This window comes from Chiloscyllium punctatum, chromosome 33, assembly GCF_047496795.1.
Source record: "Chiloscyllium punctatum isolate Juve2018m chromosome 33, sChiPun1.3, whole genome shotgun sequence".
In the NCBI taxonomy this organism is placed as follows: Eukaryota; Metazoa; Chordata; class Chondrichthyes; order Orectolobiformes; family Hemiscylliidae; genus Chiloscyllium; species Chiloscyllium punctatum.
In genome coordinates this window covers 29,642,144-29,669,356 of record NC_092771.1, presented here as the reverse complement: position 1 = coordinate 29,669,356, position 27,213 = coordinate 29,642,144, and the positions used below count along the sequence as shown (strand labels likewise).

At 44.9% G+C, this 27,213-nt stretch overlaps 1 protein-coding gene across 5 annotated transcripts in view; it reads left to right on the top strand.

Moving 5' to 3' along the window:
* LOC140458523 (hydroxylysine kinase-like) overlaps window positions 1-24,368 on the top strand; it is a 55,255-nt gene extending 30,887 nt beyond the window's left edge. For 3 of the 5 annotated variants that reach the window (XM_072553271.1, XM_072553270.1, XM_072553275.1), the window contains exons 2-6: window positions 4,047-4,123; window positions 6,027-6,363; window positions 15,456-15,598; window positions 19,788-19,971; window positions 22,419-24,368. In XM_072553271.1, the coding sequence (XP_072409372.1) occupies window positions 6,027-6,363; window positions 15,456-15,598; window positions 19,788-19,971; window positions 22,419-22,909 (1,155 nt within the window). In that variant the 5' untranslated portion in view covers window positions 4,047-4,123 and the 3' untranslated portion in view covers window positions 22,910-24,368. Of the gene's footprint in view, window positions 1-871; window positions 3,960-4,046; window positions 4,124-6,026; window positions 6,364-15,455; window positions 15,599-19,787; window positions 19,972-22,418 lie in introns of those variants that run through there. The other 2 variants (XM_072553274.1, XM_072553273.1) reach the window with 2 other exon arrangements.
* Window positions 24,369-27,213: the final 2,845 nt, after the last annotated feature.

Here is a 27,213-nt window from a genome sequence, read left to right as displayed (position 1 = left end):
ATTTGAAGTCTAAGTTCCTTCGCTCTGCACACATTGCAAGTGGGTGAAGAAATGACTGTAAATGAAGTGTAGGTGCAGGTAGTAAGTTGCAGCCCGTGCATTTGCCCCTTCAATGTCCGAGCATCCAGGAAACAATGATCCTACGCTTTCACCCACTGAATGTTTTCCCAGCCATTTTCCAAATGTATTGCACATTTAGAGAATGGCAAGTGATAGCAGGGACACTATCTGCACTAGGCTCCTGATGACCTCTCATTGAGAGTTCATAGTTCTCAATGGCTGATTTGATAATCTTCAACTGCATTTTCCTGCCTTTTCCCCATATTCCTCAACTCCCTTTTTGAAGAAAAATCTGTCTATCTCTGCTTCAAATACACTTAAAGACCATGCCTTGACAGTTTCCTGCTGTAAAGAATTCCACAGGCTCACTATCCTCTGAGAGAAGAAATTCTCCTTATCTCTGTCTTAAATGATTAGATTAGATTCTCTACAACGTGGAAACAGGTCCTTTGGCCCAACAAGTCCACGCGTATGAACCTTTACCCTGAAATAATATCATCTGGTCCCAGACTCTCCCAGAAGGGAAACAGCCATTCCCCATCTGTCCAGTCAGTTCTGGGTTGGAGGGCCTGGCGACTGAGTATAGCCTGAGGGCTCCACCAAGGCTGAATGGCAGATAGAACGTGGTGGAAAGGGGAACAAGGTGAGCAGGCATGCTGGGAGAGAAGAGCAGCTCCTTCCCTATGAAGCCACTGGTGGCCCAGCACTGCCAATAATCGGGAATATTCCAATCTCCTGGAACTGTGTTGGTTTCCAGGGCAATAATTGTACCGTGGATGTGGTCAGGATCTCCATGCAACACTCCTTCACGTTAGATTTCACTGTGAGAGTGCGAGAGCTCAAACTCTTTGGCAACATAATCTCCAATATTTATTTCAACAGGATGGCACTGTGGTTAGCTCTGCTGCCTCACAGCCCCATGAACCCAGGTTTGATTCCACCCTCAGACAACTGTTCGTGGGAGGTTGTACATTTTCCCTATGTCTGCACGGATTTCCTCTGAGTGCCCTGGTTTCCTCTCACATTCCAAAGATGTGTAAGTTAGGTGGATTAACCATGGGTCTGTGCAGACTTGAGGCACCAAATGGCTTATTTTTGCACAGTTGTGATTCTGTGATCTAAAGACTAACAATCTCTCTGTGCTCAGTGGAAAATTAGAAATCTTAAGAAGATAATTTCACTGAAAGATGTAGTCAACAGGCCACCAAATAATAATATCACATTGAAGTGGACAATAAACAAAGAAACAACTAATGGTACAGCAATTATCACGGGGGATTTTAATCGACATGTCGATTGTTCGAACCAGGTAACCTTAAGGAGAAATTCATTAAGTGTATCCGTGATAGTTTTCTTGAACAGAATGTAATGGAACTGAAGAAGGACAAGCTATCCTAGATCTGGTCCTGCATAATGAGACAAGAATAATTAATGATCTCATAGTTAGGGATCACAGCATGGTTGATTTTAGAATACAAATGGAAATTGTGAAGATAAAATCCAATACCAGGGTCTTGTGCTTAAACAAAGCTGATTACAATAGAGTGAGGGACGAGGTGGCTAAAGTAGACTGGAAACAAAGACTTTATGATGGGACAGTTGATGAACAGTGCAGGACTTTCAAAGCAATTTTTCAAAGTATTCAACAAAAGTACATACCAGTGAAAAGGAAGCACTGTAGGAAAAGGGGTAATCTGCCATCAATGTCTAAGGAAATAAGGGAGGTTCTCAAATTCAAAGAGAAGGCATACGAAGTGGCCAAGATCAGAGGAAAACTAGAAAATTTGGAAAGCTTTAAAGGTCAACAGAAAGTCACAAGAAGAGCTATAAAGAGAAGTAAGATAGATTATGAGAAACAAAATTAGCTCAGAATATAAAGACAAGTCGCAAACATTACTATAAATATATAAAACAAAAAACAATAGCGAAAGTAAACCTTGGTCCTTTAGAGGATGAGAAGGGGGATCTAGTAATGGGATACGAGGAAATGGCTGAGGCATTGAATGGATATTTTGTGTTGGGGAGAACATGAATAACATGCCAGAAAAATTCACAAAGAGATTAAGGTAGGTGAGGAGCTGGAAACAATCATTATAAGGGAAGAGGTGGTGTTGGGCAAGCTAATGGAGCCAAGGATAGACAAGTCTCCTGGCCCTGATGGAATGCATCCCAGAATACTAAAAGGGATGGCGGGAGAAATAGCAAGTGCACTTGTGGTAATTTTCTAAAATTCATGGACTCTGGGGCAGTTCCAGCAGATTGGAAAAAAAACAAATAAGACACTGCTATTTAAAGAAAGGGAGGTAGACAAAAGATGGGAAATTATAGACCAATTAGTTTAACCTCTGTAATGGGGAAGATGCTTGAGTCTATTATCAAGGGAGAAATAGCAAGGCATCTCGATAGAAATGTTCCCATTGGGTAAACGCAGCATGGGTCCATGAAGGGCAGGTCATGCTTAACTAATCTTCTGGAATTCTATGAAGACATTATGAACACGGTGGACAATGGGGAGCCAGTAGACGTAGTATTCCAAAAGGCATTCTATAAGGGTGTACGGTGTTAGGGCAATGTATTAACATGGATAGAAGATTGGTGAACCAACAGAAAGCAAAGAATAGGAATAAGTGAGCGCTATTCTGGTTGCTGATCAGTGACATGGTTTGTCTCAGGGATCAGTGTTGGGACTGCAGTTATTCACAATTTACACAGAGATTTGAAGTTGGGGATCACATGTAGTCAGGTCCTCCCCTGTCAAATTTTGCCGCTGACGCTAAGATGAGTAGTAGAGCAAAGTGTGCAGAGGACTGTGAAACTTTGCAGAGGAAAATTTAAGTGAGTGGGTAAAGGTCTGGCAGATCTAGTACATGGCTAATAAATGTGAAGTCATCCATTTGAGTCGGAGTAACAGTAAAAAGGACTATTTCTTGAACAGTCAGAAATTGCAGCATTCTGCTGTGCAGAGAGACCTGGGTGTCCTTGTGCATGAATCACAGAAGGTTAGTCTGCAGGTACAACAGATAATTAAAAAGGCAAATGGAATTTTATCTTTCATTACTAAAGGGATTGAGTTTTAAAATAGGGAGGTTATGTTGCAGCTGTACAGGGTGCTGGTGAGGCCACACTTGGAGTACTGTGTGCAGATTTAGTCTCGTTACTTGAGAAAGGATGTACTTGCACTAGAGGGGGTGCAGAGGAGGTTCACTAGGTTGATTATAGAGTTGAGGGGATTGGTTTATGAGGAGAGACTGAATAAACTAGGATCATATTCATTGGAATTAAGAGGGAGGATCTTATAAAAACCTATAAAATTATGAAGGGAATAAGTAAGATAGAAGTAGAATGTTTCCACTGGCAGGTGAAACTAGGACAAGCGGGCCTAGACTCAAAATTAGGGGGAGCAGATTTAGGACTGAATTGAGGAGGAACTTCTTCACCCAGAGGGTTGTGAATCTGTGGAATTCCCTGCCCAGTGAAATAGTTGAGATTTCCTCAGTAAATGTTTTTAAAGCTAAGATCGATAACTTGTTTGAACAATGAAGGAATTTAGGGTTATGGCGAGAGGGGGAGTTGAAGTGGTGAAGGAGATTTGGTGCCAGGATCTGAGCAACTGAGGATTGGAGGAACTCCAGTTTAGAAATGATAGGAAACAAATGTCTGGAAATGGGGATATTGGAATATTAATGGAATGAAATCACTCTGTTGTTGGCACAGAAGAAGGATTTGAAAGGAAAGAATGCCGATTGCTGAATAAATTCCAATTTGTAATAAATCATGGATTAACAAGAGAGTAAATGGGAATGCCAGCTGGATCTATCGTACTTACAAAGGAGTAAACAGATCTGACCTTCGAGTTAAAAGTTACCACACACTGGCAAAATTTCACCAGCTCCTCTGAGGTTAGCAGCAAGTACATACTTAACAATCTCTTGATGAAAACAATTTTCTAGTTGGTGTTCTAATGAATCCTTCTCTCCTGGACACAGAATTACAAGGGTCACTCGTAGAACAGCCAACCTTTAACCAGTTGCTGCAGATCTGACTGAAGAAATTCACTGTAGAGGTAAGACAGGAGGCTTGAAAGAACCCACACTTTAGAGGGTTTTCCCACTGAGAATTTTTAAAATAATTTTTAATTGATTAATCTAAAAATGATTAATATTCAACAAACTAATAGCTTTCCTTCTTTAACACTTTGGCTTTAATGTTATCTTGATACCAACATTCATAAAACAGATTGCCTGGTTGTGGGATCTTGCTGTGTGCATATTGGTTGCCACATTTTCTACATGACAATAGTAGTATCACATTGACATTAATTAATCAATGTAAATATTTCTCCTGCCACTTATGGACTGTATCCAAATGCAGACTTTGTTTTCATTCTGCATTGATGATATCCTCCTTTTGAGCTTCTCCCCTTTAAGCTCTTCCTCTGTTGCTGTAGTTCTTGCTTTTCCAAGTTCTCTCTTCCCCTCTCTTCCTGCAGCCGTATTTTTTTTCTCTCTCAGTACCTCCCCGGTTCCATTGTGTGCCCAATGAAGGAACAGGCTCCATTTAAACTCTCAGCTGATATGATACCAATTGATGATTTTTCAATGGTGTTACCAACAGGCATTTTCCTTTACGATTAACAATTGTGTTTAAATTTTCCCTTTTCAATTGTGATCTTAATGGCAGATGTCAGTACAGTGGTATACTGGGAGAATAAAACAGAAAATCCTGGACTAATTCAGCAGGTCTGGCTCTGGAGAGAGAAACAGAGTCACAGAAAGAAGCCATTTGGCCCATTGTGCCTGTACTGGTTCTTCAGATAAGCATCATTACCTAGTGCCAAACTCCTACCCTTTCCCCACACTCCTGCATTTTATTTCCATCCAAATAATATTCCAATGGCCTCTTGAATGCTGCAAATGAAGAAGAGTCATATCAGACCTGAAATGTTAACTGCTTTTGATGTAATTAAATCGAGAAAGCTTATCTCTTATCTCTCTCAAAAACACTGCTCATCTTCATTCCAAAGTTACTTAATTTTTTAATAATGAGTCTTTCTGGGTTTCCACCAGCTGCTTCAGTTTCCTCCCACAGTCTAACGTTCTGCAGTTTAGGTGGATTGGCAATGCAAAATTGTCCTGACTGTCCCAGGAGGTGCAGGCTAGGTAGCTAACGGTGGCAAATGCGGGGTTATGGAGTCAGCGTGAGGAAATGGGTAACTCTTTGGTTGGTGCTAATTCGATGGGCTGAATGGCCTCCACCTGCAGGGATTCTATATAAATACAATGACTACAGGTCAGAGGCTAGGAATATTGCAGCAAGCAGTTTGCCTCCTGACTCCCCAAAGTCTGTCCACAAGGCACAAGTTAGGACTGTGATGGAATATTCTCCATTTGCCTCAATGAATGCAGCTCCAACAACACTCAACATACTTGACATTGTCCAGGACAAGTAGCCACTGGATCGGTAACTCATTCATGACCTTCAACATTCACTTCCCTTACCCCCTGATGCTCAGTGGCAACTATGTACTATCTCCAAGATGCACTGCTGACATTCACCACAGATCCTTTGACAGCTCTTCCAAACTACCATCTAGAAGGTCAAAAGCAGTAGGTACATGGGAAAACTACCACACGCCAGTTCCCCTCCAAGTCTGGGGGTTATTAAGTCGCAATCCTGACATGTGCCTAGTACACAGGCTTTGGCAAGGCAGGAGGTGACCCACTCAATGCAATATTCCTAGCCTGTATTATTATAGCTAGTCCAATTCAGATTCTGGTCAATGATACAGTGGCAGATTCAGTGATGGGAACACCATTGAATGTCAAGAGGCAATGGTTGGATTCTCTCTTGTTGGAGGTGGTCATTGCCTGTTTCTTGTGTGGCATGAATTACCCGTCATTTATAGCTGTCTTTCAATGAACCACAGGCCCTTATTTACACAGTTTTATTATTTTGAATTTTCTCAGATGTCTTCCTCAGAGAAACCTGCTGTCATCAAACCCTTGCTGACCGAGGCCCAGGCTGTTGAGTTGGTCGAGCGGTTGTACGGTCTGAAGGTCTCCAGTGTCCAACCAATGCCCAGTTACGATGACCAGAACTTCCACATCCTGGTGTCTGAAAACCAGGTGACCAAAGATCACAGTCAGAGCTACACCCTCAAGGTGATGAATGCTGGTGAAAGTGAAGATGCTGATTTAATTGAAGCACAAACACGAGCCATGATATTTTTGAGTGAGAAAGGATTTCCTACGCCCACACCAATCCCAACTATTGATGGCAAGATTATGTCGTTGGAGACGATTGGTAAGTTTTTCTGGTGACTGGGTGCAGATTGCAGTTGAATTGCAAAATGTCAAATCTTCATGGTTTCTCAAAGGAATTCTAAAGCAAGTAACTCACTGCCTGAATCCTCAAAGTGTGCTAAGGCACAAGTTAGGAGTGTGATGGAATGCTCCCCATTTGCTTGGATGACTGTAGCTCCAATAACACTCGTGAAACTTGATACCATCCAGACAAAGCAGCCTGATTGATTGGCATTACATCTTACATGACATCTGGGTGGGTGGCTCTTCGGGAGAGGTCGGTGTGGACTTATTGGCCGAAGGTCCTGTTTCCTCACTGTAAGTAATCTAAGAAAGATCTAAGTAATCTAATCTACAAACATCCATTCCCTCAGCCACTGATGCTCAGTAGCAGTAGTATGTACTCTCTACAAGATCCATTTCAAAAATTCATCAACAATCCTTCAATAGCACCTTCCAAGCTCACAACCACTTCTATTTAGAAGGACAGTTACAGTGGGTACATGGGAACATTACAACCTGCAGTTTCCCTTCAAGTCACTCACCATTCTTTGAGATGGTGACCAAACAGGTGGATGAGGGTAAAGCGTTTAATGTGGTGTACATGGATTTCAGTAAAGTAAAAACAATGACTGCAGATGCTGGAAACCAGATTCTGGATTAGTGGTGCTGGAAGAGCACAGCAGTTCAGGCAGCATCCGAGGAACAGTAAAATCGACACTTCGGACAAAAACCCTTCATCAGGAATAAAGGCAGAGAGCCTGAAGCATGGAGAGATAAGCTAGAGGAGGGTAGGGATGGGGAGAGAGTAGCATAGAGTACAATAGGTGAGTGGGGGAGAGGATGAAGGTGATAGGTCAGGGAGGAGGGTGGAGTGGATAGGTGGAAAAGGAGATAGGCAGGTAGGACAGTCATGGGGATAGTGCTGAGCTGGAAGTTTGGAACTGGGGTGAGGTTGGGGAAGGGGAAATGAGGAAACTGTTGAAGTCCACATTGATGCCCTGGGGCTGAAGTGTTCCGAGGCGGAAGATGAGGCGTTCTTCCTCCAGGCGTCTGGTGGTGAGGGAGCGGTGGTGAAGGAGGCCCAGGACCTCCATGTCCTCGGCAGAGTGGGAGGGGGAGTTGAAATGTTGGGTCACAGGGCGGTGTGGTTGATTGGTGTGGGTGTCCCGGAGATGTTCCCTAAAGCACTCTGCTAGGAGGTGTCCAGTCTCCCCAATGTAGAGGAGACTGCATTGGGAGCAACGGATGCAATAAATGATATTAGTGGATGTGCAGGTAAAACTTTGATGGATGTGGAAGGCTCCTTTAGGGCCTTGGATGGAGGTAAGGGAGGAGGTGTGGGCGCAGGTTTTGCAGTTCCTGTGCTGGCAGGGGAAGGTGCCAGGATGGGAGGGTGGGTAGTAGGGGGGCGTTGACCTGACCAAGTAGTCACGGAGGGAACGGTCTTTGCGGAAGGCGGAAAGGGGTGTGGAGGGAAATATATCCCTGGTGGTGGGGTCTTTTTGGAGGTGGCGGAAATGTCGGCGGATGATTTGGTTTATGCGAAGGTTGGTAGGTGAGCACCAGGATCGTTCTGTCCTTATTACGGTTGGAGGGGTGGGGTCTGAGGGCGGAGGTGCGGGATGTGGACGAGATGCGTTGGAGGGCATCTTTAACCACGTGGGAAGGGAAATTGCGGTCTCTAAAGAAGGAGGCCATCTGGTGTGTTCTGTGATGGAACTGGTCCTCCTGGGAGCAGATATGGTGGAGGCGGAGGAATTGGGAATAAGGGATAGCATTTTTGCAAGAGGTAGGGTGGGAAGAGGTGTAATCCAGGTAGCTATGGGAGTCGGTGGGTTTGTAAAAAATGTCAGTGTCAAGTCGGTCGTCATTAATGGAGATGGAGAGGTCCAGGAAGGGGAGGGAGGTGTCAGGGATGGTCCAGGTAAATTTAAGGTCAGGGTGGAATGTGTTGGTGAAGTTGATGAATTGCTCAACCTCCTCGCGGGAGCACGAGGTGGCGCCAATGCAGTCATCAATGTAGCGGAGGAAGAGATGGGGAGTGGTGCCGGTGTAATTATGGAAGGTCGACTGTTCTATGTAGCCGACAAAGAGACAGGCATAGCTGGGGCCCATACGTGTGCCCATGGCTACCCCTTTGGTCTGGAGGAAGTGGGAGGATTCGAAGGAGAAATTGTTAAGGGTGAGGACTAGTTCGGCCAAACGAATGAGAGTGTCGGTGGAAGGGTACTGCTGGGGACGTCGGAGAGGAAGAAGCGGAGGGCTTGGAGGCCCTGGTCATGGCGGATGGAGGTGTAGAGGGATTGGATATCCATGGTGAAGATGAGGCATTGGGGGCCCGGGAAACGGAAGTCTTGGAGGAGGTGGAGGGCGTGGGTGGTGTCTCGAACGTATGTGGGGAGTTCCTGGACTAGGGGGGATAGGACAGTATCAAGGTAGGTAGAGATGAGTTCAGTGGGGCAGGAGCATGCTGAGACAATGGGTTGGCCAGGGTGATCAGGCTTGTGGATCTTGGGAAGGAGGTAGAATCGGGCAGTGCGGGGTTCCCGTACTATGAGGTTGGAAGCTGTGGGTGGGAGATCTCCTGAGGTGATGAGGTTCTGTATGGTCTGGGAGATGATGGTTTGGTGATGGGGGGTGGGGTCATGGTCGAGGGGGCGGTAGGAAGAGGTGTCCTCGAGTTGGCGTTCGGCTTCAGCGGTGTAGAGGTCAGTGCGCCAGACTACCACTGTGCCCCCTTTATCCGCTGGCTTAATGGTGAGGTTGGGATTGGAGCAGAGGGATTGGAGGGCTGCGCGTTGTGAGGGTGAGAGGTTGGAGTGGGGGAGGGGCTAGGCAGGTTGAGGCTTTCGATAAAGTTCCCCTTAGTAGGCTATTGCATAAAATAAGGAGGCATGGGATTGAGGGTGATTTAGTTGTTTGGATCAGAAATTGGCTAGTTGTAAGAAGACAGAGGGTGATGGGGTCATCCTGGAGTTCAGTTACTAGTGGTGTACGGCAAGGATCTGTTTTGGGCCCAATGCTGTTTGTCATTTTTATAAATAATCTGGATGAGGACGTAGAAGAATTGGTTAGTAAATGTGCAGATGACACTTAAGTTCAGCGGAGTTGTGGATACCACTGAAGGATATTGTAGGTTACAGTGGGACATAGATAAGCTGCAGAACTGGGCTGAGAGGTGGCAAATGGAGTTTAATGTGTAAAAGTGGAAGGAGTAACAGGGATGCTGAGCACTGGGCTAATAGTAAGATTCTTGGTAGTGTAGATCAGCACAGCGATCTTGGTATCCATGTACATAGATACTTGAAAGTTGCCATCTGGGTTGATAGGGTTATTAAGAAGGCTTATGTTGCGTTAGCTTTTATTGGTAGAGGGATTGAGTTTCAGAGCCATGAGGACATGCTGCAGCTGTACAAAACTCTGGTGCGGCTACACTTGGAGTATTGCATACAGTTCTGGTCACTGCATTATAGGAAGGATGTGGAAGCTTTGCAAAGAATTCAGAGGAGATTTACTAAGATGTTACCTGGTATGGAAGGAAGGTCTTACGAGGAAAGGCTGAGGGACTTGAGGCTGTACCCACATCCATCACGATGATGTAACTGTACCCACATCCGCCCATCAACTTTGGCTCACCCATCTCTGGACTCATACCAGAAGCGGTAATGCAAAGGTTAGAACAAACAGTCTTACCACAAATTCAACCCAAACTCTGGGTCAGATATGTGGATGACACCTTTGTAATCATTAAAAACACAGTAATAGAGAACACACACCGGATCATCAACGCCACACTCACAGGAATCCGATTCACTAGAGAGGAAGAAAAGGACAACCAACTCCCATTCCTAGACGTGATGGTACAGAGAACACCGAACGGAGAATTCACCACAAAGGTTTACAGGAAAGCCACACACACAGACCAAGTCCTGAACTATGAAAGCAACCACCCCAACACACACAAATGAAGTTGCATCAAGACACTATTCAAAAGGGCCACAACACACTGCAGTACATCAGAACTGCAAAAAGAGGAAGAAGAACACCTATACAATGTATTCGCCAAAAACGGATACCCGCACAGTTTCATCAACAGATGCCTAAGGGAAAGACAGCGGAACGAGGACATGCCGCAACCCAAAGGACTAGCCACATTACCATACATCAAGAGCATTTCTGAACTGACAGCCAGACTACTGCGACCACTAGGACTCATAACAGCACACAAACCAACGGCCACTCTCAGACAGCAACTCACCAGAACGAAGGACCCGATACCCAGCATGAGCAAAACCAATGTAGTGTACAAAATCCCATGCAAGGACTGCACAAAAGACTACATAGGACAAACAGGAAGACAGCTAACGATCCATATACACGAACACCAACTAGCCACGAAACGACACGACCAGCTATCCTCAGTAGCCACACACGCAGATGACAAGCAACATGAATTTGACTGGGACAACACTACTATTATAGGACAAGCCAAACAGAGAACAGCCAGGGAATTCCTAGAGGCATGGCACTCATCCACAGATTCAATCAATAAGCACATCGACCTGGACCCAATATACCAACCACTGCAACTGACAGCTGGAACTGACAACCGGAAGCGGCAGAGACAAGCCACTATAAATGCCGGAGGAACCATCACAGAAGCGCTTCACAGGAGGCTCCCAAGCACTGAGGATCTCACCTAGACAGGGGACGAAATGTCTGCAACACAAATTCCCAGCTCGGCGAACAGAACCACAACAATGAGCACCCGAGCTACAAATCTTCTCACAAACTTTAATCACGATGATGTAACTGTACCCACATTCATCACGATGATGTAACTGTACCCACATCCATCACAATGATGTAAAAGTGCCTGCATCCATCACTTCCTCTGGAACTTAATTCCACGTACAAACCACTCTCTGTAAAAAAAGTATTGCCCCTCATGTCTTTTTTAAATTCTTTCTCCTCTCACCTCAAGAATAGGGCCCCTAATCTTGAAACCCCCATCCTGGGAAAAAGATACCTGCCATTCATATTATCTCTACCCTTCATTATTTTATAAACCTCTAATGAGGTAACCTCTCAACCTCCTGTGCTCCAGTTTAAAAAGTCCCAGTCTATGCAGCCTCTCCTTATAACTCAAACCTTCCATTCTCAGCAACATCCTGTAAATCTCTTCTGAATCCTCTCCAGTTTAATAATATCCTTCCTACAACAGGGAAACCATAACTGGACATAGTACTCCAGAGCCCTGTACAAGCTCAACATAATGTCCAAGTTTGTCCAACTCAACTCAACTTAAAGGTCTAAGCAATGAAGGCAACCATATTAAATGCCTTCTTAACTACCATTTCAAAATGCGATATTAATTTGAATCCCTAGATCTCTCTATTATTCAACACTGCCGAAGACCCTATTTTTAATTCTATAAGTCTTGTCTTTTTTTGTTTTACCAAAATGCAATGCCTCACATTTATCCAAATTAAACTACCTTTGCCATTCCTCAGCCCATTGACCCAATTAGAGTCATAGAGATGTACAGCATAGAAGCAGACCCTTCGGTTCAACCCATCCATGCCAATCAGATATCCCAACCCAATCCAGTCCCACTTGCCAGCACCCGGCCCATATCCCTCCAAACCCTTCTTATTCATATACCCATCCAGATGCCTTTAAATATTGCAATTGTACCAGCACCACCATTTCCTCTGGCAGTTCGTTCCATGCACGTACCACCCTCTGTGTGAAAAAGTTGCCCCTTAGGTCTCTTTTATATCTTTCCCCTCTCACCCTAAACCTATGCTCTCTAGTTCTTGACTCCCCGCCCCCAAGGAAAAGACTTTGTCTATTTATCCTATCCAGGCCACTCATTATTTTGTGAACCTCTATAAGGTTACCCCTCAGCCTCTGATGCTCTAGGGAAAAAAAACAACTTGTTCAGCCTCTCCCAAAGCTCAAATCCTCCAGCCCTGGCAACATCCTTGTAAATCTTAGATAAGCTTCTTCACTGTCCACTATACCATCAATCTTGGTGTTATCTGCAAACTCACTAACCATGCCTTCCACATTCACATTTAAATCATTTATATAAATGACAAACAAAAGTAGAGCCTGCACCAATCACAGGCCTCCATCCCAAAAAACAACCCTCAACTGCCACCTTCTGTCTCTTCAACTGCCTCTAGTGCAAGTATATCCTTATTTAGGAAGGAGGCCAGAGCTACAGACAGTACGGCAGCCCTGTGGCTCAGTGGTTGGCACTGCTGCCTCACAGCGCTAGGGACCCAGGTTTGATTCCAGCCTCAGGAGACTGTCTATGTGGAGTTTTCGCATTCTCCCCGTGTCTGCATGGGTTTCCTCCGGGTGCTCCAGTTTCCTCACACAGTCCAAAGATGTGCAGGTCAGGTGAATTGGCCATGCTAAATTGCCCGTAGTGTTCAAGGATGTGTAGGTCAGGGAACGGGTCTGGGTGAGTTACTCTTCGGAGGGTCGGTGTGGATTTGTTGTGCCAAATTGTCTGTTTCCACACTGTAGGGATTCTATTCTTGTACTCTCGGTGCAGTCTCATGAAACTGTGTATAGCTTTAGCAAGCTTCCCTACTTTTAAACTTCAGCTTCCTTGTAATAAAAGCAAAATTTCCATTTGTCTTGTTAAATACTTGATGGATCTGTATGCTAATTTGTTGTGATTCATGTACCAGCACAGCTAGATTCTTTTGTACCACATTGCTTTTTCGTCTCTCCATTTAAATAACATACTGCTTTTTTACTATCCTTCCTCCCAAAGTGGTCAATCTCACATTTTTTCCACACTACTCCTCACCTGCTGATTCACTGAGGTAAAAACAATGACTGCAGATGCTGAAAACCAAATACTGGATTAGTGGTGCTGGAAGAGCACAGCAGTTCAGGCAGCATCCAACGAGCAGCGAAATCGACGTTTCGGGCAAAAGCCCTTCATCAGGAATAAAGGCAGTGAGCCTGAAGCGTGGATTCTTGTAGAGAGAGGAGGAAAACTTCTTCAAGGCAGGCATCCTTGCAAGAGGATTCGCAGTAGGGTTAAAATCAACAAGGTAAAAACAATGACTGCAGATGCTGAAAACCAAATACTGGATTAGTGGTGCTGGTGCTGATTCACTTAATCCATCTGTGTCCTTTCGCAGACACTTGATGTCCTCCTCTTTGATCATCAGCAAATTTGGCTCCAATATATACAGTCATTGATATTGTTATAAAGCAGAAGATGCCTTCCTCTGAGAACCAAAACTGAAACATCCAAAGAAGTGAGCTTCATCCTATAATCTGTAAAAGGAGTGTGAAAAGTGGTATAACCTGCTTTTCAGCAACTCCCAGTGGTTAAATAAAATAAATTCCTGACACTCACTTCAAACTCAACAAGTAACAATTTACTTATCTAACTCTAACAGTGAACAAATTAACAAGCTGAGTAAACCATTCTAACTACGAACTATTTTCGAATAAAACAAGATTCTAATAGTATGGTGTTCCAATAAACAGAGATCCCACTCATTACAAAATAGCAGGAAGTACAGCTAAATGATGTGTCTTCTTTTATATACCTACGTTGTTAAAACCATCTGATTTAAATTTAATAGGTTCGATGCAAATGTTTCAGTTCATGCACTCACCTGCAAACCCCCAAGCTGTTGCTCACAGATCTTCTTTCCAAATCTTTTAGCGCAGAAAAAAACACCATCCTTTAAAGGCACTACTTAATACTCTCCCCCCTAATACTTTACAAACACCAACTTCACAACAATATAGAATGTAAACAATCAAGGCCCCATTATTGATCATGGAATTCTCTACAGTCCAGAAAAAGATCATTTGGCCCATCCAATCTGCACCAACCCTCTGAAGAACATCCCCCACAGACCCAGCCCCTTTCACTACTACCATAGCTCTGCATTTACTATGGCCATCCACCTAACCTGTAAATTGTTGGACTGTGGGAGGAAACAGGAGCACCAGGAGAAAGCTCACACAGACACAGGAGAACATACAAACGCCACACACACCCAAGGCTGGAATTAAATCCAAGTCCCTGATGCTATGAGGCAGCAGTGCTAACCACTGAGCTGCCCAATCCCAATGATTCTACTAGGTTACAGCTTGCCAAACTCTAAATGATCCCTTTATTTGCAGTCTATTTTTCTTATTCATTGACTATTTCTCTATCTAAGCTGATATTATATCACCCCAAAACCACTCCTATGCAGTAACCTATCTGTTTAAGCAAGTGCATTTCGAAATCTAAATAAACTATATCCACAAGTTTCCTGATGAAGGGCTTTTGTTCAAAACATTGATTCTCCTGCTCCTTGGATGCTGCATAATCTGCTGTGCTTTTCCAGCACCACACTCTCGACCCTGATCTCCAGCAACTGCAGTCCACACTGTCTCCTATACATCCACAAGTTCTCCTGTGTCCACGTTACTTGTTACGTCCTTGAAGAACTGGAATGAATTTGTATAACAAGATTTTCATTTCACGAAACTGTGTTGACATTGCCTGATTATATTATGCATTTCTAAATGCCATGCTCTAAAATCCTTACTAAAAGAGTCCAACATTTTCCCAATGATAGGTGTGAGATTAACTGGCCTTTAGTTTCCTGCTTTCTGTCTCCTTCCTTTCTTGAATATTGCTATTGTTGCAATTTTCCAGTGTGCAGACTTTTCCAAAATGTAAGAAATTGTAGAAGATTGCAACCAGTGTAACCAAACTTTGCAGATACTTCCTTTAAAGTCTGAGAATGCAAGTCATCCAGTCCAGGGGATTTGTCAGCCTTTAATTACAATAGTTCTCTTCTTCTCTGGTGATTGGGACTGTTCCAATTGCCTCCCACCCCTTTGTCAGCTCTCAGTGGAGCAATCCAGTCAGTTTCATTGGCCCATTATTTCCCCATTTCTCGTAAGCCTCCAACCAGTTTGTTGTTGACATCATTAATTCTTGGTGGGTTTGACATCATTACCACACACTTTCTCACACTCCCTCAGCAACACTTCAGCAAGGTGAAAGTTATTCTTCTAGATTTAAATGCTAACTCTAATATTTTTCAGAGCAAGGAAATGAACACAGACAGCATATGATCAGGCTGCTGACATACCTGCCCGGGGTCCCAGTTGCCAATCTCACTTTGGATCATGGGATGTTCTACAAAATGGGTAGAACCTTTGCCCAAATGGACAAGGCTCTGCATGAGGTATTTAATGATTGAGCTTCATATTTCAGTAAGTACAGACATGGGCTCTGAACCTCCTGTTAGCTACAAGCATTGGTGGCTGATAACAGTGTACATCAGATTCTTTAATCATCTGGTTTTAATCCCTGAACAAAGCAATTTACTCCCCTTCTGTCTTCTCGGGATCCTAGCCTCGGACACCCAGCCATGGCCTTCCACTCCCGGCCTCCGAAGAGGGGTCGGCGGATGACAGGGGGACACCAGTGACCAGCAGCCTGGAGCGGGCATGCCAACAGTCAGATGATGTGAAGGACCCTGTGATGGTCTGCTACAGAGAGCCCTTGGAGGGAGACAGTGATGGTGGTCTTTTTAAATTTGTTTCTTGTTTTTCTGACCTATGGTTATGCTGTGTATAGCTGCAATGTAACTTTTTTATTCATTTCACTGTTCTGTAACTAAGGATTGTACTTGGGTACTCTGTCCCTAAGATGGTGCAATGTCTTAGTGACATTGTTCCACTATAACTAATCTTGTAGCTGAAGAGGCTGTACCTAGGTACTCTGTACCTAAGATGGTGCTCTAAGTGGCAACTTATAAACTTTCCACTGTACTCATTTGAGTACATATGACAATAAAGCTAACTCTAGTTTTAATTTTAAAGCTAAGTGTGCCTGCAATTATGCTGGTGTTGTGGTGATGCTATGGGGCTCATAATCCATAAGCCTGGAGTTTTCTGGAGACATGGGTTCAAATCCGAACATGGCCATTGTTTGAATTTAACTTGGAAACAAAGTCTGGAATTGAAAGCTACTTTCAATATCAGTTATTATGAAACTGTCATCGATTATTGTAAAAACCCATCTGTTTCACTAATGTCCTTGTGGGTGTGGAAATCTGCCATCCTTTCCTGGTCTGGCCTATGTATGACTCCAGACTCATAATGTGGTTGACATAATTGCTCTCAAAGGGCAATTAAAAATGGGCAGCAATTGCTAGTCGTGCCAGTGAGGCTTACAGCTCCATGATTGAAAATCTGTCCCTATGTAAAAGACATTCAGCGTGAGTGCTATTGGGTGTAAAGCAGCCCCAAATATGCAGTGCTGGACAGTCCCATTTCAGTTTCTGGAGTTTTGTAGCTCTGGAACCTGCACGACTCTGAACCAAAGTATTGTGAGCCTCAGTGCATCTTTGGAGCCCCTATGCCACTGTCTGCCTGTTCAGGAAGATTGGGAACTGGAATGGGCTTCTTAATGGGCACATGCTTATTATCATTAAACTGGAACAGCAAAGCTGAGAGACTCCATGACTGAGGCACCACTACAGCAGAGCACACACTAGCATTTCACACCCAGTATAGGCTCTTGGGGCCAAAAGACCACCTCCTACTCTGTACAGGAGAATTTTATGCGATTCGTTTTTGTGAATTATTATTTATCTGCTTCCACTGCTCTTTAAGACAGCATGTTCCAGATTGCATCTCACTAAGTAAGTGCCATAGAGATCTATAGCTCTGAAAAAGGCCCTTCAGCCCATCATGTCCAGCCTAGTCAAAAAACCACCGAACTGTTTTAATCCCATTTTCAAGCACTTGGCCCTAGAGCCTTGTATGCTTTAGCATCACAAGTGCACACTACAATACTTCAATATGATGAGGATTTCTGCCTCTACAGGCAATAAATTTCAGGTTTCCACAAACCTCTTTAAAAAATAGTTTCTTCCCTTCTACCCTTTCTCTGTCCTTCATAATTTTCTACATTTTCATGAAAGAGAAGAATGAGTACAATCTGTGCTTGGACCCCAGTTCTTCAGAATCTAGATCAATGATTTGAATGTGGAGTTTAAATATAGTACTTAACGTTGTGATGACACAAAACTGGGTGGGAATGTGTGTTGTGAGGATGATGCAAAGAGCTTTCCAAGGGATTGAGACGGGCTGAGTGTGTGGACAAATTGAAATACATTTGCAAATGTATCCAGTTTGGAGGGAGGAACAGAGGTCATGCTGTTCTTAAAAGAAGAAAGATTGGCAAATACCGATGTCTAAAGAGACCTGGCTGTCCTTGTACTTAGGTCATTGCAGGTACAGAGAACAATTAGGAAGACAAATGGTATGTTATCCTTTGTTGCAAAAGAATTTGAACTGTTTTGCTTTAATTGTATCGCATTTTGGTGAGACATACCTGGATTGCTACAATGGTCCCTTTTCCTAAGGAAGAATATATTTGTCATGGTGGGTGTGCAGGAGAAGCTCTCACAGATTAATTCCCAGGATGAGTGGACTGTTTTCTGAGGAGACATTAAAGAGTCTAGGCCTGTATCATCGAGGGTTTAGAAGAGCGAGAGGTAATCTCAGAAATTTACAAAACTCTGAAACAGCCAGATAATGTAGATCCAGAAGGGAAGTTTCACAAGGCTACAAATACAGAACTGTGACGATAGTCTTCGAATAAGGTACAGGCCACTTGAAACTGAGATGAGGATGAATTTCTTTGGAATTTTCTATCCCAGAGGGCTGTGAAAGCTCAGTCAGTGAACATGCCCAAGACAGAAATTGATAACTTGTTGGATACTACTGTAGTAAGGTACGGAATAGCAGGAAAAATGGGAGAAAAAGGGAAAACTGAAATTGACAATTAACCATTATCCAGGCTGAATGGCCTACTCCTGTTCATAAAACTAAGACATGATAATTTAAAAGCTGATTTTAAATGTTCATTCATGGAACTATAGCATGTCCTGCAGAATTGTTTCAGTTATAATGTAGAACAAGGTAAGAGAAAGATATAAAACATCTGTACCAAACAGAAGTTGCTGTAGAAACCGTGTTGGTCTGGCAGCAGGTTCTGAAGAACATGCAGCACGGTGGCTCCGGGTTAGCACCGGGTTGCTAAGCACTGGTTCCTATTATGGGCGACTGTCTGTGTGGAGTTTGCATATTCTCCCTGTGTCTGCGTGCTTTGGTTTCCTCCCACAGTCCAAAGATATGCAGGTTAAGTGGATTGGCCATGCTATACTGTTCAGGGACATGGAGGCTAGGGGGAATTAGCCATGGGAAATACAGGGTTACAAGGATAGGTTGCTCTTTCAAGGGTTGGTGTGGACTCAAGGGGCTGAATGGCTTCCACGCTGTAGGGATTCTCTGTCTAAGAAGGGTCATGGGACCTGAAATGTTAACTCTGCTATTTCTTAATGGATTCTGCCAGGGCTGTTGACTTGTTCCAGCAATTTCTGTTTTTGTTTTGGATTTTTCACATCCATAGTTCTTTGTTTTACAGATTGGAAGTGGATTGGGTTATATAGAATCCTCACAGCGTGGAAACAGGCTATTTGGCTCAAAAAGTCCACACCAACCTTTCAAAGATCATCACACTCATCCTCTATCCTATATTTCTCATGGCTAACACACCTAACTTACATTTCCCGAAACACAATGGGCAATTTAGCATGGCCAATCCACTGAACCTGCACATCTGTGGGAGGAAACCAGAGCACCCAGCAGAAACCCACACAGACACAGGGAGTATGTACAAATTTTACACAGACAATGACCCAAGACTGGAATCAAACCCAGGTCCCTGGTACTGTGGGGCAGCACTGATAACCACTGAGCCACCATAAACAACATGGCTTCAAAAGCTTGTATCAGTAATGATGGTTATGAAACTATCATTGATTGTTGTAAAGCCCGTCTAATTCATGCATATCCTTTAGGGAAGGACATCTTACCCAGTCTGGCCTGCACGTGACTTCATACCCACTGCAATGCCATTGATTTTAAACTGCCGTCTGAAAAGAGTCACTCAGTTCATAGATAATTAGAGATGGACAATAAATGCGGGCCTTGCCAACTACATGAAAGCATAAAAAGTTTTGTCCTTTGATTAAATCCAAAGTTTGTAGTTGAAGTACTCATTTCTAAGTCTGTGTTTAATGGATGCATTTACTAAACTTGTGGAATTTGATGTCTATGAAAATGATTGATTTGATGAACAGAGTAAACCCTTCACAACATAATGACAGCTGGTTAGGCTAATATGGCAAAGGAGGAAGGTTTCCTGTTTCTGTTTGAGAGCCGTGAGGCTGACAGCTGACAATGAAAGGGGAATGATCTGATCAGATGAGAAGGACTGTATGATCAGCCTTTTCTTATTTCCTATTCACAGTGACTCACACCGTTCGAGAATCAGTAACTGATTTCTCCCACTTTTAGGAGTTCTTTCATCCAACCACACAGCGTCTGCATCGGGAAGGATTCAGGTGGGACCTTTCATATTTTCATCTCCTGGAAGAGTACCTGCCCGAAATAGAGGAAAGTGAAACACGGTCAATTGTCAAGCAAGTTCTTCAACAGTTCAAGGAGAAGTTACTCCCTAACCTCAGCAAATTTCGCAGAAGTAAGTTTGAATGTCATTGCAAAACTGGATGTGTTCCCAAAGCAGTTTGGTCACAGGATCATTGAATGTTACAGTGCAGTGTCATCTGAATGTTTGAAACACCTGGATTTAGCCCACTCACCCATTCACTCCATATACCTAGAACTTTTTCAGCTCCTGATTGAACAATTTCATGGAGACACAAATGGAAGATTTTATTCTCGCTGGGAATTTGGAGGGGGAGGGGGGGAAGAGTGTGGGATGTTAGAAATTTGAATTACTTTATCCATCTCCCTCAAAGGCTCACTTGATCCCTAAATTCTTCAATGTTAAAACTACCCCACCACTCATTGCATTGAAGTTAAAGATGTATTACCCTGTTGGAATGGACTTCTTTGCGAAAACTGTATTCCCCACTGTTACTCCTTTGACAGTCTGTTCTTCACCAACTGTATAGAACAAAATCTCTTCTCGTATTTCCTCTCACGCTTTTGTTGAGGATCTTAAATGTTTGCCCTCTACACAGACCCTTTGGAGATGATGTTCCTGTTAGAACCTTGTTCATATGATATAGAATACTGTCTAATCTCCTTTGACCATGTCCCCATGTCAAATGTTCCTGTGATGGAGCAGACCAGACTCTCTCCAAATATTTTAAGAAGGTAGCCATGTTGTTATCAGTTTGCATGACAGGTTTGAGGAGCTGGGTGGTCGAAATCTGCTCATAAATCTAATTTCCTAACAGCAAAGGAGTATTTTTTTCTTACCAATTCTCTGTCTATATTCACAATTCAGATAATATTTCTGGGACAGTTAGTGGATTCAGATCATTATCAGATTTTAAAATTCTTTTTCATTGGTTGTTGGCAGTCATGTTGAAACCATGTTTGTCCATCCCTAATTGCCCTAAAACTGGGGTGGCTGATGGTCCATTTAATAGAATCATAGAATACCCTACAGTGCTGAAAGAGGCCATTCAGCCCATTGAGTCTGCACTAACCATCTAAAGAGCATCCTACCCAACTGTTACCTTATCCTAAAAGCCCACATTTACCATAGTTCCCCACCTAGCCTGTACGGCATGGCATAATTTAGCATGGCCAATCTACCAAACTGCACATCTTTGGACTGTGGGAGGAAACAGAGCAGCTGGTGGAAACCTGTACAAACACAGGGAGAATGTGCAAACTCTACACAATTACCTGAGGCTAGACTGAACACAGATCCCTAGTGCTGGTAGGCAGCAGTGCCCTTAAAATTAAATGCTTTGCTGTGGTTATGGAGTCATATGTAGGCCAGACTGGGTAATGTTAATAAACCAAGTGGGTTTTTACGACAATTGATGGCAATTTCATGGTCACTATTACTGAGACTAGTGTTAGATTTTGGATTTGTTCTTTGAATTTAAATTCCATTAGATACAGTGGTAGGATTTGAAACTATGTCCCTAGGGAATTGGACAGCCACTGAAGTATCAGTTTAATGTCACTACCACAATAACAATGTCTTTTTCTACAGTCCCAGTCATCACTTGATTCAATGATGAGAGTTTTCAGAGCAAGTAATCCTCGCAGTCAGTCTCGGTTGTTAGTCTGTGTCCTGGACCAGGCCAGCAGACCCCCCCCCCCTCAAAACATTTCAACAAGGCAGTCCAAATCTGGCTTTTCTGGTTGTTTTAAGCAGGTGAAAAGTCTATGTACCAGGAGCAATGCAATTGGCCCAACTGTTTGGTTTTAAACAAAACAAAATTTATTTATACAGGAACAAAAGACAACAGAACATAGAATAACATAACCGAAAACTCAATCGACTCTATCGCAACTTAATGATGCTGTTACAAATACCTGCAACATCCCCACAAACACCCCCTTGGCAAAAAAGGTAAAATCAGACACAGGGTCTTACAGGAGAGATGTCATAGAGAGACAGAGGAGCTGTTTCTTTGACCCCCAGCAGTTTCTCTGGGTTCCCAGCTAAAACCTGATCAGCAGCGACAAACAAAACAGCCAGACTGCTAAAATCCTAGCAAACCAGACAGAAGCTGAGCTCGGAGAATGTCCCTTTCATTGTACAAAACTTGAAAGCATTTTGCCTAAGGTGGAATCTGTTAGCTATAATCAAACTGACCTAAAGCCCATACAAATCAGACACATCGGAACCTCTGTATTTACGACCCCTTCTCAAAAAACAGGGACAACATAACCTTGTTAAAGGAGCAGCATGCTCCCATCTGTAACAATGGACACCGTAAAGAGGTCAAGAAATCCTCAGAGTTGGATATTCAAAATCACCTGCTCTTTCCAATCGTGTTCCATTTAATACCTCTATGTACATTTAGACCGATCCAAGAATGCACAAAATAGTTTTGGAATGAATCCATACTATCTGCCTTCTGATTTTATCCAATTAGGATTGATTGTTGTCAGGCTATTGAATGATTACAGTCTTTTTAACATGGCTTTTCCCAGGCATTATTCATGGCGATTGCAATGAGTACAACATTCTGCTAGTGCCAGTGGATTATTCGGCTGATGGTATGACAGACAGATCCAGCACAACACACCCACAACCGGAATTCCGCATCTCTGCAATCCTGGACTTTGGCGACTTGAGCTACGGCTGCTTTGTGTATGAACTGGCCGTCAGTATCATGTATCTGATGACCCAGAGCACAGAGCCCCTCAGTGTGGGGGGGCACGTCATGGCAGGTTTTGAGAGTATCATCCCACTGACAGAGGATGAACGTGATGCTCTGTTCCTGCTGGTGCTCTGCAGGTTTTCTCAGTCACTGCTTATCGCCAGCCACAGTGTGTTACTGCATCCCGAGAATGAGGAATACATCATGGTGTCGGTGCGGAAAGGCTGGAGGTGCCTGCACCAGCTGTGGCAGCTCGGCAAAGAGGCAGTCGAGAGGATCTGGTTTGACACAGCCAAGTCCTATCAGAGCGAGAGTGGGTAAGAGCTGAGTCAGTGATGAGGAGAGAACAAAGATCCCAAAACTGTTTCTGCATCATCTCCCATTCTCCCTTAGAGACTGAAGCAGAGTTACGTTCTTTTCTCATTCCTCTTCCTCACCTCGCTCTTTCAAGTCTGAAACTGAACAGAAAGATGCCATTTAAATTAGATTACATTACAGTGTGGAAACAGGCCCTTCGGCCCAACAAGTCCACATCGATCTGCCGAAGCACAACCCACCCATACCCCTACATTTACCTCTTACCTAACACTATGGGCAATTTAGCATGGCCAATTCACCTAACCTGCACATTATTGGACTGTGGGAGGAAACTGGAGCACCCGGAGGAAACCCACGCAGACACGGGGAGAATGTGCAAACTCCACACAGAGAGTCGCCTGAGGCGGGAAATGAACCCGGGTCTCTGGCGCTGTGAGGCAGCAGTGCTAACCACTGTGCCACCGTGCCGCCCATTTGGTCCACTTCTGTCCCTTGGACAGACTCTGGATGGCCCTGTCTATGAGAAACTTTGCTGGGTCTGTTTAATTTTGGAGTAAGTGATGCCTCCAACTCTCACCTGAAGAGGTCAGGACTATAAACCTCCCCGTAGGTTTGATCATTGTCATTCTGTCTGGTGAACAACCCATGTCAGTTTGTCCCTTGTCCCTGTCAGACTGTCGTCTCCCCCTGTCAGACTGTCGTGTCTCCCTGTGTCAGACTGTCGTGTTTCCCTGTGTCAGACTGTCGTGTTTCCCTGTGTCAGACTGTCGTGTCTCCCTGTCAGACTGTCGTGTTTCCCTGTGTCAAACTGTCGTGTTTCCCTGTGTCAGACTGTCGTGTCTCCCTGTGTCAGACTGTCGTGTCTCCCTGTCAGACTGTCGTGTTTCCCTGTGTCAGACTGTCATGTCTCCCTGTCAGACTGTCGTGTCTCCCTGTGTCAGACTGTCGTGTTTCCCTGTGTCAGACTGTCATGTTTCCCTGTGTCAGACTGTCGTGTCTCCCTGTCAGACTGTCGTGTCTCCCTGTCAGACTGTCGTGTCTCCCTGTGTCAGACTGTCGTGTTTCCCTGTGTCAGACTGTCGTGTCTCCCCCTGTCAGACTGTCGTGTCTCCCTGTGTCAGGCTGTCGTGTCTCCCTGTTAGACTGTCGTGTCTCCCTGTCAGACTGTCGTGTCTCCCCCTGTCAGACTGTCGTGTCTCCCCGTATCAGACTGTCGTGTCTCCCTGTGTCAGACTGTCGTGTCTCCCTGTCAGACTGTCGTGTCTCCCTGTGTCAGACTGTCGTGTCTCCCCGTATCAGACTGTCGTGTCTCCCTGTGTCAGCCTGTCTCGTCTTCCTATGTCAGACCATCTCGTCTTCCTGTGTCAGACCGTCTCGTCTCTCTGTGTCAGACTCTCGTCTCTCTGTGTCAGACAGTCTCGGTGTCTATGGAGAAAGTGAGGACTGCAGATGCTGGAGATCAGAGCTGAAAAATGTGTTGTTGGAAAAGCGTAGCAGGTCAGGCAGCATCCAAGGAGCAGGAGAATCGACGTTTCGGGCATGATTCCTAAAGGGCTTATGCCCGAAACATCGATTCTCCTGCTCTTTGGATGCTGCCTGACCTGCTGCGCTTTTCCAGCAACACATTTTTCAGTCCTGTATCTGTCAGATTTTCCTGTCGGACTGTCCTGTATTTGTGTCAGACTGTCTTTGTTTGACTGTTCCATATCCATGTCAGACTGTGTCTGTGTACATCAGACTGTCTCTGTCTGACACTCCCATGTCTATGTCAGACTGTCCCTGTCTGACACTCCCACGTCTATGTCAGACTGTCTCTGTCTGACACTCCCACGTCTATGTCAGACTGTCTCTGTCTGACACTCCCACGTCTATGTCAGACTGTCCCTGTCTGACACTCCCACGTCTATGTCAGACTGTCCCTGTCTGACACTCCCACGTCTATGTCAGACTGTCCCTGTCTGACACTCCCACGTCTATGTCAGACTGTCTCTGCCTGACACTCCCACGTCTATGTCAGACTGTCTCTGTCTGACACTCCCATGTCTATGTCAGACTGTCCCTGTCTGACACTCCCACGTCTATGTCAGACTGTCTCTGCCTGACACTCCCACGTCTATGTCAGACTGTCTCTGTCTGACACTCCCATGTCTATGTCAGACTGTCCCTGTCTGACACTCCCACGTCTATGTTAGACTGTCCCTGTCAAGGTTGTCCTGTGTATCTGTCAGATTATCCTGTGTTCCTCTCAGACTGTTCTATTCCCATGTCAGATTGTCTCTGCCAGACAGTCACAAATCCCTGTCAGACTGTTGTGTGTCTGTGTCAGACTGTCCCATGTCCCTGTCAGATTGTCCTGCATCCACGCCAGACTGTCCACGTCAGACTGTCCCGTGTCCTGGTTTCCAGCATCTGCAGTCCTCACATTTGCCGAGTTGATTTTAATCTCACTGTGAATCCTCTTCCAAGGATGCCTACCTTGAGGACGTTCTCCTCCTCTCTCCACAAGAATCTCAGTGAGTCTGTCTCTCTCTCTCTCTCTCTCTCTCACTGCAACCTCCAGATGCATAAATGTGGACTTCACCAATTTCCTCATTTCCCCTCCCCCCACCTTACCTCTGTTCCAACCTTCCAGCTCAGTACCATCCTCATGACCTGTCCTACTTGCCAATCTCCCTTCCCACCAATCCACTCCACCCTCTAGTCTGACCAATCACCTCCATCCCCACCCCCATATACCTATTGTACTCTGATACCTTCCCGCACCCTCCTCTCTGACCAATCACCTCTATCCCCACCCCCATATACCTATTGTACTCTGATACCTTCCCGCACCCTCCTCTCTGACCAATCACCTCTATCTCCACCCCCATATACCTATTGTACTCTTTGATACCTTCTCCCCAGCCTCGCCCCCACCCGCCATTTATCTCTTCACTCTGGAGGCTTCCTGCCTCTATTCCTGATGAAGGGCTTTTGCCCGAAACGTCGATTTTCCTGCTCCTTGGATGCTGCCTGACCTGCTGTGCTTTTCCAGCACTACTCTGATCTAAACTCTGGTTTCCAGCATTGGCAGTCCACACTTTTGCCCTGTCCTGTGTCCCTGTCAGACTGTCCATGTCAGACTGTCCTGTGTCCCTGTCAGACTGTCCATGTCAGATTGTCCTGTGTCCCTGTCAGACTGTCCATGTCAGACTGTCCTGTGTCCCTGTCAGACTGTCCATGTCAGATTGTCCTGTGTCCCTGTCAGACTGTCCATGTCAGACTGTCCTGTGTCCCTGTCAGACTGTCCATGTCAGATTGTCCTGTGTCCCTGTCAGTCTGTCCATGTCACATTGTCCTGTGTCCCTGTCAGACTGTCCATGTCAGACTGTCCTGTGTCCCTGTCAGACTGTCCATGTCAGACTGTCCTGTGTCCCTGTCAGACTGTCCATGTCAGACTGTCCTGTGTCCCTGTCAGTCTGTCCATGTCAGATTGTCCTGTGTCCCTGTCAGTCTGTCCATGTCAGACTGTCCTGTGTCCCTGTCAGACTGTCCATGTCAGACTGTCCTGTGTCCCTGTCAGACTGTCCACGTCAGATTGTCCTGTGTCCCTGTCAGTCTGTCCATGTCACATTGTCCTGTGTCCCTGTCAGACTGTCCATGTCAGACTGTCCTGTGTCCCTGTCAGACTGTCCATGTCAGACTGTCCTGTGTCCCTGTCAGACTGTCCATGTCAGACTGTCCTGTGTCCCTGTCAGTCTGTCCATGTCAGATTGTCCTGTGTCCCTGTCAGACTGTCCATGTCAGACTGTCCTGTGTCCCTGTCAGACTGTCCATATCAGATTGTCCTGTGTCCCTGTCAGTCTGTCCATGTCACATTGTCCTGTGTCCCTGTCAGACTGTCCATGTCAGATTGTCCTGTGTCCCTGTCAGTCTGTCCATATCAGATTGTCCTGTGTCCCTGTCAGTCTGTCCATATCAGATTGTCCTGTGTCCCTGTCAGTCTGTCCATATCAGATTGTCCTGTGTCCCTGTCAGACTGTCCTGTGTCCCTGTCAGTCTGTGCATGTCACATTGTCCTGTGTCCCTGTCAGTCTGTCCATGTCACATTGTCCTATGTCCGTCTGTCCATGTCAGACTGTCCTGTGTCCCTGTCAGACTGTCCATGTCAGATTGTTCTGTGTCCCTGTCAGTCTGTCCATGTCAGACTGCCCTGTGTTCCTGTCAGACTGTCCCTGTCAGACTGTCAATGTCAGACTGTCCTGTATTCCGTCAGACTGTCAATGTCAGACTGTCCCTTGTCTGTGTCAGAAATTTCCCTTTCAAAC